The sequence below is a fragment of the Geotrypetes seraphini genome, chromosome 6 (assembly GCF_902459505.1).
Source record: "Geotrypetes seraphini chromosome 6, aGeoSer1.1, whole genome shotgun sequence".
In the NCBI taxonomy this organism is placed as follows: Eukaryota; Metazoa; Chordata; class Amphibia; order Gymnophiona; family Dermophiidae; genus Geotrypetes; species Geotrypetes seraphini.
In genome coordinates this window covers 50,656,761-50,670,840 of record NC_047089.1, presented here as the reverse complement: position 1 = coordinate 50,670,840, position 14,080 = coordinate 50,656,761, and the positions used below count along the sequence as shown (strand labels likewise).

The 14,080-nt window shown below is 40.5% G+C and overlaps 1 protein-coding gene across 1 annotated transcript in view; it reads right to left on the bottom strand.

The window, feature by feature from the left end:
• Positions 1-6,662: 6,662 nt before the first annotated feature.
• The window catches only part of RXFP2 (relaxin family peptide receptor 2), a 79,900-nt gene continuing 72,482 nt past the window's right edge, over positions 6,663-14,080 (bottom strand). The window contains exon 18 of the mRNA XM_033948641.1: positions 6,663-8,834. Coding sequence (XP_033804532.1) covers positions 8,581-8,834 — 254 coding nt within the window. The 3' untranslated portion in view covers positions 6,663-8,580. The remainder of the gene's footprint in view (positions 8,835-14,080) is intronic.

Genomic DNA, 14,080 nt, shown 5'->3' with positions numbered 1-14,080 from the left:
TCTATAATATTATCAAAACCCAACCCTTCCTCTCTGAGCACACTACCAAAACACTTATCCCCCCCCTCCAACATCCCCTGCAGGAGGGATGTCTACCCCCTGAAACCCTGACCACCCCCCCCCCCCATTCCCTAAAGCCCACCTTTATAAGCAAAGCTGGCAGGAGGGATGCTTAATCCCTCTGACCAGCAGGCCCACCTCTTTAGAATGGCGGGCCTTCCCCTTCTCAGTGCATCCTGGGATGCACTGGGAAGGGGCCTAAGTATCTGACTGGCCCAATTAGCTTTGTAGCTAAACTTAAGACAGTTTTTTTGCTGAATATTGGCTGACGAATGCAGGTGGCCTCTGCTCCCCCCCCCATTTCTCCTCCCTCCTTGCAATACCAATCCTCCTCTCCGGCTGACTGAATCCTTCCCCCATTTGCATCTACTGTATATATATATATGTACATAAATGACTAGAATACCAGCACATACATGTTATTACATACTTTATCATGAGTTGGATTGATTATTGAAATACCTTGCTTCCTGGATGTTCACAATACCACATAACACCTCCCCCCTCACACACACACACACACACACACACACACAATGCACAGACACACTTTTATCAAACCCTGCTGCCGGGCAGCCCGAGTTAAATGCCGAGCTGCCTATTCTAATTCTCATGAAAAGGTTGGTGGTGGGAAATGATTGTAGGTTATCTAAAATACAGCAAAGAGATTACTTTATAACACTATGTTTTATAATCATCTAGTTCCATTACTGGAAGAACACTGGGTGCCCCTTGTGACTCAAATTAAATTTAAAGTTCTAATTATGGCTCATTGAGCTTATTATACAGGAACTTCTGCTTATCTTCATTCTTTGTTTTTTCCATTTCAGTAACACAGAGTCTGAGATCATCACAGCCAAATTATCTGGTAATTCCAGTGCACAGAAGGTTAGGGTTAGATGCGTAATACAGTGTTTAGTTGTATCGCTCCAGCATTATAGAATTATCTTCCTGTAGAACTTCAATGGGAAGTTTCTTACCAGGAATGTAAGCCAGGTTTGAAAACCTGTGTGTTTTTTAAATGCAGGCTTGTAATCTGTCGGAAGTGATACATTATACACTTTTTTAGAGTAGTAGATAGTTTCATATTTCTTTTAGGGCTTCTTTTACAAAGCTGCGCTAGGATCTTAACACGCGGAATAGCGCGCGCTAGCCCCTACCACCTTCCTTTTGAGCAGGCGGTAGATTATCAGCTAGCGCGCGCTAATCCGTTCGTGCGTTAAAAACACTAGCGCACCTTTGTAAAAGGAGCCCTTAGTTATCATTGTATATATAGTCAATTTTCAACTCCTTAGGTGTTTGGTTTGCTGGTAAATTATTATTGTGCAATATTTTATTTATTTGTGTATTTAGACTGTTGTACCAATTACACCCAGAATAGGTTGCAAGGATTAAATACATAATTAATAAACAATTGACATACATCAGGTAAACCAGAAGAAAATAATTCATAGCAATATAATAAATCCCAGCTCATAAAAACACACCTAATAAGCAAAATGTTATGGTATCCTCAGGAGTTCAAATAAACAGTCAAATAAATAAACAGGAAAGTTTTGATACTTCTACAATATTGAGGGGTCTGAAAGGACACATATATCTTATAAGTTTTCTGTCTCTGTCTGTGCTGGAGGTGCTCAAACACAGACAGTGTTTGTGTTTGTTCTCTTGATGTTCTGGGAAAAGGCCATTTCATCTTGTTAATGAAGTTGCTGTTTGAGACAATGGAGGTTCGACCCCCCACTGCCATGTACGGTTGAGAGAGATAAGGGAAGCTTTAACACCTTTAGATTTAGACAATGATGCACATATCCTGCTCATCCACCCATCCCCCTTTTTCTTGTCCAACCCCCTTTTTCTGTGTTGATTACCACTGACCCTTGTAAAAAAAATATATATATATATAAAAATGGATGTAAACTAATAAAATACAGGCAATCTCTTTAGGACACTGTCTGAGTATCTTTCCTTTCTAAAGGGAATGCCTCCAGATATCTGGACAGATGACAGGGTGTGTGCAGGGCGGTTTCGGGACCAAGAAACGGACCCTGTTCGCTTCAGGGTCCTTTTACTAAGGTGCACTGTTTTAGCACGCGCTAAATATTAGCCTATGGACGCATTAACGTTTAGCGCGTGCTAAAACGCCTAGCACGCCTTATTAAAAGGAACCCTAAATTAGACCATCAAAATGTCTAAAAGACAAAGGGATATTATTCCATAAGAAAGCCATAGAGCAAGAATATGCCTGCTTATAGGCACACTCAAGCCAAAATAATTGACAGAAAAAAAAAGAGAAAAATGCCTCCCATTCCCTCCCCCTTTTACTAAGCCGCAGTAGAAGTTTCTACTGCAGCCCAAAGCGCTAAATGCTCTGACACTCATAGAATTCCTATGAGCGCCGGAGCAGTGTTGGAGCATTTAGCGCTCTGGGCTGGGGTTAGTAAAAGGGGAAGGGGGAGGGTGTGTGTGAATGTAAGGGATGATTGGGTGTACAAACTCAGTTTCTTCAATTTCTTTATCTCCCCCCCTTTTATGATGCCATGTTAGGCTCTTTTTTTCACCGGCCGTGGTGATATTAGCTCCGATGCTCATAGGAATTCTATGAGCGTCAGATCTAATACCGCCGTGGCTGGTGATAAAAAAGCCTAACATGGCTTTGTAAAAGAGGGGGGTTAGTGTCAATCTCTTGTTTATTCATTGAGATGATGTTTTGTGTGTCTTAGCCATTTTAAAATATTTAGTATACTGCTTTGATATTGATTTTAAAATATAGTATAATATGGTTATTTATAGAGCTACCTCCTTATGAAGGTCTTTCCTGTGCACTATGGTCATTTTTATGGTCTTGAGCAGAAAGAGAAGTAGGAGAACAGAAACAGAAAGAAATGTGAGCTATTTTGCCTGTATCAATCAAGGTCTTCTGAAGCAGCTGATTGCAAAACGCGTCAGGACCTGAGACCCATTTGTACTTATTCACACGTTTACATGAAGCTAAGTTAAAAAAAATTGTTACTTTTTGATGTGGTAAATTAACTCTTTGTTTTTCCATTAAATATATTAAGTAATTTGATAAAAAAGCACTTTATAGACTCATTGTTGTGCAATGATTGAGAACATAAGAACATAAGAATTGCCATCTCTGATCAGACCCTGGGTCCATCAAGTCCGGTGATCCACACACGTGGAGGTCCCGCCAGGTCTATCCTGGCATAGTTGTAGTCCCCATATCACTGTATGCTTCTCAAGGGAGATGTTCATCTAATTTACCCTTACCTGTATCACTCTATGCCACTCTTAAGGGGATGTGCATCTAGTTTACCCTTAAATCCTAGAACGGTGGATTCTGCAATTACTTCCTCTGGGAGAGCATTCCAGGTATCCACCACTTGCCGCATGAAAAAGAACTTCCTGATATTCGTCCTGGACCTGTCCCCCCCTCAGCTTCAGTCTATGTCCTCTTGTCCGTGTCACATTGGACATTGTAAATAACTGCTTTCCCTGCTCCATTTTGTCAAATCCTTTCAGTATTTTGAAAGTCTCGAACAGATCCCCTCGCAGTCTTCTCTTCTCAAGGGAGAACAACCCCAGTCTCCTAAGTCATTCCTCGTAGTCCAGGTTCTCCATACCTTTCACTAGCTTCGTTGCTTGTCTCTGCACCCTCTCTAGCAGTTTTATATCCTTCTTTAGGTATGGAGACCAATGCTGGAAGCAATATTCCAGGTGCGGTCTGACCATGGCTCTGTAGAGCGGTATTATAACTTTCTCTGATCTACTCGTAATTCCCTTCTTTATCATGCCTAGCATTCTTTTTGCTTTCTTCGCCGCCGATGGTTTCAGGGTCCTATCTATCAGTACACCCAGGTCCTTTTCCTGTTCGGTCTTTCCCAGAGTTACACCTGACATACTATACTTGTGATCTTTATTTTTTCTGCCTAAATGCATCACTTTGCATTTTTCCACATTAAAATTCATCTGCCATTTATCTGCCCACTTCTCCAATGGATTCAAGTTGCTCTGGAGTTCCTCGCTGTTCTTCTGCGATCTGATTACCCGGCATAGCTTTGTGTCGTCTGCAAACCTGATGATTTCACTGGATGTTCCTTCTTCCAGGTCATTTATGAAAATATTAAATAATATGGGTCCAAGTACAAAGCCCTGGGGTACACCGCTAGTCACTTTTTCCCATTCTGAGAAATTCCCATTTATGGCCACTCTCTGTTTTCTGTTCTCTAGCCATTTGCCTATCCATCTTAGTATATCTCCCTCTATTCCATGGCCTTGTAATTTCCTGAGAAGTCTTACATGTGGAACCTTGTCGAACGCTTTCTGAAAGTCCAAGTATACAATATCCACCATTTTCAAAGGTGGGCTTTCTAGTTCACTGACAGGGTGTTTTTACCTTGTAACGATTCTCTGAGCACAATACAGGTGTGACTTAGTAAATGCTGTGAATATTTTGATATATACCCTGAGTGTATTCACTTGATCTATTTATAGCACTATACACTTGGGTTTACAGCATTTGATTTATCCCCGTTTTGTTTTGGGAAACCTGCAGCATTTTTATTGCAGCCATAAAATGGCTGATTTTTTTTTTTTTGTATTAATTACCATATGTTAAAGTTGTCATTAGTGCACAACCATTTTAAAAAAATATTGTATTCGTGTGCTAAACAGTTAGGGCCTGATTCTATAAATGGTGCCTAAATCAAAAGGCATCTGGAAAAATGGTTCCTACCTCATGTCAATCAAATTTAGACATCATTTTTAGAATAATGCCTAGCAGTGCCTACTTCAACTTAGGCACCAGTATGCATCACAATGGGGGTCTTTTACTAAGGAGCGCTAGCCGATTTAGAGCGTGCTAAATTTCAACAAAGTGAACAATTCATTTCTCCACAGAGTAAGGGTAGGCGCTTCAGCTTGATGACACAACAAAAGGATACATTTCTGGGCAAGTAAGGAGGCTTTTTGCAGTAACATGTTACCCTCTCTAGACAAGCCCAGAGGAACCACCTGAGAAAAGAGCAAAACATCTGCCCTCAAAGGAATCTGCTTACGCAGAGCAGACTGCAGGTACAGTGCTACAAAAGACCAAAATGTTTGAAGGCGGTCACAAGAAGCAAGCCGGCAGGGGTGGACACCAAGCATTAGGACGCCGAGCATGAGAGGCATATCCAGAAACATAGGCCCAGAACGGTGAGACATGCAGCCACAAAAGAAACTTGAAGTGCTGCTCCTGCAGCACAACAGAGTGAGTCAGCCGAGGAAGATGTTTCATAAGAGGACGAACTCCAGTTCCCGTAAGATGTTCAGAAGGGGAGAGATCCTGGTTCTACACAGCTGTCACCACCTCAGGGTCCCAAGGTGTAGCGAAGCAGCCCAAACTGACTTGATGAAAAGATAAACTAATACGAGTCTGGCGGGATAAAGTCAAGGTCTTACACACCACATCCGCCCTGTCTTCGTTCAAAGTAGCAGCATCTAAGGAGTGGAGATAATGAGACACCTGGCGGTAGAAAAGCCAATCCCTAGCCTCCAAGAAACCCTCCGCCTGTAGGTCCTGGAAAGAACGCGGCAGTCCCTCCTCCGACACCACATCTCGCACATAGCATAGACCATGAGCACTCCATCGCTGCAAGTAAAGTTTGGAAGCATCAGGATCCAGATCTCGATTACCCCACAAGGGCAACAGAACCGTGGAGGTAAAAGGCAGATGCATGCGTTTACACAACCATTGCCAACATTGTCTCATGGATCTCAGCAAAGGATGATTCCTGGTGGGAAAAATCCGATGAGGGTGCTTAGCATGAAGATAATACATCAGGTGAGTGGGAGCCATCAATTGTTGCTCGAGAGTGACAGGTATGTAAAACTGAGGCTCAGAATGGCAAACGAGTGAGAAGTGTTTGCTTGCTATTTCTTCAAGGTATGCTAACCTGGATTTAATAAATGAGTGCCAGAGCCAAAGTATAATTAAGGGAGAATTCAGAGTGGCAAAGGGTACAAGAAAGTTTGCTTGCCCTTGTCTCCAATGAATACTGGCCTGGACTTTTGGATTGGGAGCCAGAACCAATGATTGCTGGAAAGTGAAGGAAACTTTGCACCAGAAAAGTTTTATTTTTTGTCTTGAAGGAAAGTAGTGAACCAATGCAAGGGACTTAAAGCTGTTTATTTTTTGAGACTCAAGTATCTGAGAAGTTCCTGTTGGTGATATTATTGTATTTTGAACTGTGGCAAAGCCAGTCATTTGTACCAATAAAACACAGATATTTTGCCTAAAGAAGTGTTTATGAGTCTTAATTTCCATAACTAGAGATTACCTAACTCTCTGATAACTCCTAAATCTGCTCGGTCTATCTGCTTGGTCTGGCTTAGGTGCCAATCTCTTTGGGCTGAACTTCTATAGCTAGCCTAAGGCCCGGTCACAGTGTGCACTGGTAAACACATGTAAGTGGTGGCAGTGTGAAGAATCATGTACATATAGAAACCTATTATACACATGCAAATCTTCTAAAAAGACATTCCAAATTACTGCAGTTTTCTGTCATGTCACATGCAGCATCCCATAAAGGATCCGACGAGAACTGATACACAACAGAAATGGAACAAATAAATATATTTTATTGACACAATACAGAAAATAAAAAAACTGGATTATGATTGGCGTCCTATATGCTCTCATTGCTACTGTTTCTATTCAAAGGACAACTAACCTTCTGGCTCGTTATCCTTAAAGCAAGTTGGACAATTTGTTGTGTAGGTAAAGTTTAAGCCAAAATCCTGGGGAGAGAATGCCCTTGCTGCTCCCCTGAACCAGTATGAGGCCTGTTCTATGATAGTTAGAAAATACAATATACAGTAGCATACTAAACCATACCAAAACTATTCAAAAATACTAAACTCAATATTGTACAGGACACCAAATGTATCTCTAGTCATAGACTATCAAAACAAGCATGCATAGATGAGATATATCAACTATACAGTAGGTAATCTTCTTTCTCTGCCTATTGCATATACATACAATGCTTTACAGTAAGACCAATTATATTGCAAATACAAGAACTTACGAGGGCAGGCAGGAGAACTTGTCAGAGTCCAGACAGTAGCTTTGAATACCATGCTTGCTAAGTTATAAAGAAAATCATGTGGAGAGCCACAAGGGCAGTGCTAGAGTGGAAAATAAAGGGGCCTAGTGCTTTTGACAGAGTTGTGCCAGCTGACAAGATAGTAGCTCTTGGTTATGTGTTGTTACAATGAAATGGCAAGGAGGTGTGAAATGAGTCGACTTCCTATTTTGTTTTGAGAAAAGAATGATAGTTGTATGTATATTTGTGTGTGGTGTCCACGTTTGTGGCTGAGCAAGGAATATGTACCCAAAAGTGGAAACACAAAAATCTGTAGACATTCATCTGCATGTGCATATATCCACTCCTTTCTGGATGCATTGGTTGCTTATATTCCCTCAGGACTGCCATTCTCTGTGACAAAAGGTACAACTGTGGCTCTACGAGACAGGTCACTTTCCCATTGATAAATGAGCAAGTGGGATGACAGTGGTGTCTTAGCCAGCTTCCACATTATGCCTTGTTTCCTAACTGTCCTCTTTAGGGTCATGCAAATTGTACTGAAGATGATAAAACAATATAAAATTTGACACAGGAGATAGTCCATAAAGAAGAATAAAAGTGGTTTCTTTGGTTTTATGGAGACATGCTGGACATTGGGCCTGTGGTTTTTTTTCATATTTTATATACATGTAAGTATTTTTGTTAAAACAAATAGTGTTGTGATGAAAAGTTATTTGTCACAATATTGACTGAATTGAACCTTTACTATCATAAGACCCAGATTTGTGGGAGCTGAGCACCCCTAATGTTGAGCAAACTTCTTCATTATGTCCATAGGGAAGGAAATTCATTGTGTTGGCACCCTCAATCATTTTGAAACGTTGGGGCCTATACTTACTGTTGAAGAGTAGAAAAATCTGAGTTGAAAGCTTGGATGTAAGACCTGGGATGGGTGAGAGAGAGGAATGGAGATAAGGAAAATCCTGGGTGCAGAACAGAAGATCAATGAGAAACAGAGTATATGTTTTCATCAACCATGGTACTATGAACTACGATGAAATTCCATTTAACCAGAACACCCTGTGATGTCATAATTCATAGCTACAAATGCCTTTTTCTGGCTAGTACCTCTTTGTTCTTACAGATGTGCAATGCCATAATACTTTCAGAAAAATAACTTTTTAGTTTTCAGCTGTACAATAAAAGAGAATAATTTTCCATTAGTACCTTCCAACCAGATGTTTACTCAGAATAAGAGAAAAACTGCCTCTTAGTATTCTTCAGTACAAATCACTTACATGCCTTTACATGGGTTACAGCAACAACTATACTATTCATCTCCCAAGGAAATATATCCTGTAAAAAATAACATAAATGTCACCTCACAAAGAGATGTATTTTATTTAATACGTTCAGTGTGATCCTTAGTCTCTCTTGAAAAAGTCACTCATGTTGCTATTACTTCATCTTCAAGAGTTATTTGATTGAGACATCCAGCATTCAGTGCTAGTGGATCATCTGTCCACACAATTGATGCTGTTAAGCTTTTTCTTTCATTTTTCAGTAGAAACTTCCTTTGATACCTGTTTATCATCTGCTTGAACTTCTCCTTAAAAAAACTGGTGGTCAGGGTATAGAGGACTGGATTTAAAGCACTGTTTACTGGCAGAATAAATATAACTATCCATGACGTAACTGTACCTGGAAAAAAAAAAAAAAAAAGAGGACAGTAAGAACTTCTGAAGCACATGGGCAATGGACTAAAGTTTATTATACATCCCATGGTGCTCTAAAAGGCTGATATTGGTAGAGCACAAGGCATTTCAATTTAAATACATAAGTTAGACGCCAAAGTTACATGCTTAATTTCAACCCACACTGTACAACAGAGGTTTTGGGGCATGAATTGTAGTGGGTGTTCTAAAGTGATTTGGGGGTTGCTGAATTCAAAACTGACCTTGATTTTTGCCAAAAGAGCATTATAATGCAAAAATTAACATTTTCGCTATATTTTCTAATGCTTGGAGTAAATGTTATAACAATCTCTGAAATATTAAAACAGTTTGCCTCAAATTAGATTTTTAAGCTAAAGTATTAATTTTAATGATGTAGTGTTAGTGATGAGCACGGGGAAAGGTTTCACCAGGACATTGCTACAATGGAGAAATAATATCAGGGCAGATGGAATTCATCAAGGCTGACTGACTATTGCTGGACATTAAATAGAGATGCTCCTAATCTTGTTTATAAATGCACTTCAACAGCAAAACGATTCTGGAAAATAATATTTATAGGAACTCTTAAATTGGCACAATGCGTTACATTATGACTTCTCATGCATAGTAACATATGACTTCTCATGAATAGTATAGTAGATGATGGCAGATAAAGACCCGAATGGTCCATCCAGTCTGCCCAACCTGATTCAATTTAAATTTTTTCTTCTTAGCTATTTTTGGGCAAGAATCCAAAGCTCTACCCGGTACTGTGCTTGGGTTCCAACTGCCAAAATCTCCGTTAAAACCTACTCCATCCCATCTAAACCCTCCCAGCCATTGAAGCCCTCTCCAGCCCATCCTCCCCCAAATGGCCATATACAGACATAGACCGTGCAAGTCTGCCCAGTACTGGTCTTAGTTCAATATTTAATATTATTTTCTGATTCTAGATTCTCTGTGTTCATCCCACGCTTCTTTGAACTCTGTCACCATTTTCCTCTCCACCACCTCTCTCGGGAGCGCATTCCAGGCATCCACCACCCTCTCCGTAAAGTAGAATTTCCTAACATTGCTCTTGAATCTACCACCCCTCTACCTCAAATTATGCTATAAATATTTGCGATTTGCTCAAACACTATACAATTTGACTCCCCTCAGCCCTATTGTTCTCCTTTTATAGCAATAATGTAAACCGAATCAAGCCCCAATACTTGGGGATGATTCGGTATATAAACTTAAGAACTGGATAGGAGAAAACTGAGGCTATTTTCACACACAGGAGGCCAAATTCTATAAAGAAAACCTCATTTTCTTCTTGCCCCAGAAAAAAAAGTTAAAATTTGTTGCGCAGTGCCATTAGCGCAGCCTAAATTTCAGGCCAAAATAGGCATTTTAGGGTCGGCAATTCAGTGCAATTTAACTGGCCTGTTAAAACACCTGTTCAGAGCTAACAGGTCATTTTCAGCAGTGAGTGCCTAACTGCAAACTGGCTATTTTGGGGGCATTCCAGGGGTTAAGTTAGTACTTAGTCAGTGCGGATAGTCAGTAGAGAATGACACGGTGACAAAATTCATCACCGTTCCTGTCCCCGCGGATAACCGTGGGAAATAATCCCATGTCATTTTCTAGTGTCTATTTCAACCTCGGTCCTTCTACACCAGCATTTTTCAGAGCAAAGCTTGCGGGTCAGTGGTTGTGGCCATTCATACTCTGATTCTTATGGGAGCCAAGGATAATGAAGCCATTGTGATATCACTGATGTGATTAGTTCTTAGGCACTGGTGGAATGAGGCATTATGACATCACAATATCTGCTCTGGATACCAGAGACTGTCATTCTGTAGTGTCTATTTCAACCTCGGTCCTTCTACACCAGCATTCTTCAAAGCAAAGCTTGCGGGTCAGTGGTTGTGGCCATTCATACTCTGATTATTCCCTCTCTCCTTAAAGAATGACATGAAGATGGTTTCCCGCGGTTATCCGCGGGGATGGGAACGGTGATGAATTCTGTCGCCGTGTCATTCTCTAATAGTCAGCACTTAACCAGCCAGGTTAACCACAAAAATGGGACCACATAAAACTTAGTTCTATCTTAATGCAGTGCCTCATAGCCACTTAGGTGCCGAATATTAGACTTAACCAGCTATGCGTTAGCTGACTCTGCATAACCGGATATTCAATGCTGAAGCCCAGTCATGGTCCAGCATCCAGTATCTGGGTTTAACTGCTGGTGGCAGTAATGAGATCCCTTGGTAATTATTTTCACCCCCTGACGACGTGAATGCGAAACGGGGTACTCCCATAGGGAAAAGGATTGTCTGCTTTGGACTTTTGGATTTTTGCAGTGGAGACACAGTTTGGAGATTGGTCGTGTATGAGTGTGTGTGGAGATATGGACTTTTGTTGACAACTGGAAGAGCGCCTGTTCCAGCTGATGAGGGAAACGTCTGAGCGGATAAGTACTTTGGTTTTTTAAGCGTCATTTGGATTTACCTTTGTTTAATGTGAACTGTACAGATTTGTTTTTGATGCTTTATGAATTTTTTCCCTGGATTTTCTGGACTTTTTTGTGTATTGAGACTTATGACTGTTTTCTCCTCAACTCGCTATTAAGAATGCTAGGAATGATTAAGAAGGGGATCACGAACAGATTGGAGAAGGTTATCATGCCTCTGTACCGGGCCAAGGTACGCCCTCAACTGGAATACTGCATCCAGCACTGGTCGCCATACATGAAGGACATGGTACTACTCAAAAGGGTCCAGAGAAGAGCGACTAAAATGGTTTTGGGGCTGGAAAAATCGCCGTACAGTGAGAGATTAGAGAAACTGGGCCTCTTCTCCTTTGAAAAAAGGATACTGAGAGAGGACATGATCGAAACATTCAAGATAATGAACGGAATAGACTTAGTAGATAAAGACAGGTTGTTCACCCTCTCCAAGGTAGAGAGAACGAGAGGGCACTCTCTAAAGTTAAAAGGGGATAGATTCCGTACAAACGTAAGGAAGTTCTTCTTCACCCAGAGAGTGTTAAAAAACTGGAACGCTCTTCCGGAGGCTATTATAGGGGAAAACACCCTCCAGGGATTCAAGACAAAGTTAGACAAGTTCCTGCTGAACCGGAACATATGCAGGTAAGGCTAGTCTCAGTTAGGGCACTGGTCTTTGACCTAAGGGCCGCCGCATGAGCAGACTGCTGGGCACGATGGACCACTGGTCTGACCCAGCAGCGGCAATTATGTTCTACTGCTTTACATCTCAATTTTTGCAGTAGACATGTAGGATTTTCCTGTTTTGTGCTTTCCTATTGTTGAATGGGAAATAATCGCTCTATTTGTGGGGGAGTTTTTTTTTTTAATGACTAATGATGAATTGAGGGCTTACTCTTTGTTCAGCACCTCGTTATAAGTGAGGTCTTTTTCTCCTCCACAATTTATTATTATAGAGCACTATTCTCCATTCTCAGCAGCAGGGGGGGTGAAAGTATTTTGTTTTCTAGTGTATTAATTATCTTGTCCGGTGAATGTGCAATATGGATTCCTAATATAGTTACTGACGATGTGCCATAATTAGCACCCACCCACAATTACACGAAGACATATGTTATATTAATTAGGATTTAGCAGATACATATGCTCCTTTAGCCACTATACACTGTGATCTTTCAAAATTCTAAAATTCCCTCAGACCAGGTTCCTAAATATCAGTTTGCCCTCAGTGCCAGTATGATAATAATAAGCACTAGAGTCCTCCAAGTGCTTGTCTCCAGTATATAGATGAAAGGTTTCTAACCCCAATTCCCCACCTCCAGCACAGCGATGAAGCTCTAAACCAGTGGTCTCAAACTTGCGGCCCGGGGACCACATGCGGCCCGCCAGGTACTATTTTGAGGCCCTCGGTATGTTTATCAAAATCACAAAAGTAAAATAAAAGTTTCTTGATCATATGACTCTTTAGCTATAAATTACAATATTATTATTAAGCCTTAGCCAAAAGGAACGATTTATAATCTATAAAGAGTTTTACCTCATACAAAATTGTCATTTCTTTAATAAGACATTAACCATTTTTTCCTGAGGCCCTTCAAGTACCTACAAATCCAAAATGTGGCCCTGCAAAGGGTTTGAGTTTGAGACCACTGCTTCAAACTGACCTCCAGTCTACTGACAGCAAGACTTGGATCTTGAAGGTCTTTGTGCCTAGCAATGAGGATGACATCAGATCTCAGCGGACACTTTTAGCAGGGGGAATTTCTGATGTACACACAGTAATATTTTGTTCATTAGCATACAAATTAACACTGGGCTTACATTTAGGGTATTATTCTATATGTGGGCATATCTATCACTATTCCCTTTTATATAGCATACGCCTATGAAAAAAAAGCAAATTTTGCAAAAATAATTCAGGCAAAACCTTCATATCTCATTGATACTATATATTCTTGACAATCCCATTCTGAAACAAAATTGGCAACATTGCTGTTCAGATATGACAAACAAAATAACTGTCCTTGGTGAACAGCAAATCGCATAACATTGTTCATATATGAAAACCACTCCATGTGCCCATAATATTGTAATAGAAGATACATATCAGGCTTCATTGATGCAATCTCTACAGAACTGTTCCAATTGAAAATAATATTGGAAAAACACTAGGTCCACATTATATTCAAATCAGCTCCTTTTTTTTTTTTCCTGCGAGGAAATTACAGTACATTAGCAAATGTTTTGACATAATAGAAAGATCTTGCACAATATGTAGGCAAAGAAGGTTTAAAAGCCTGCTTTTGAATGAGTTCAAGGGAAATTATTATCGCAGGCTAGCCAAGTTAACCTAGCAGGCCTGAAATAACTGAGTGGAGTGTAGACAGAAGAGTAGTCTAGTGGCTAGAACAGAAAGGCTGAGTGAAACCCACAAAAGTTAGGGTTCATATTCTCCTGTTCTCGTTAATAGGACTTGTGACCTTAAACAAATACCTTACCATACCATATTGTTTTTATACCCCGCAAATGTCAACTGGGAATCATTGCGGCTTACATAAGATTAATAAGGTTAGCAATATAGACATTATGAATCATAGCAAGACTATAATGAAAACAGATGTGTTTAGCACCTTCCTAAATTGAAGATAGGAGGAGGTCTGATGTAAGCAAGCCAGGAGACAGTTCCAAATTTTGGGGCCTTGAAACTTGAAGGTGGATTCGAAGAGTGATTTCCTCCAAAC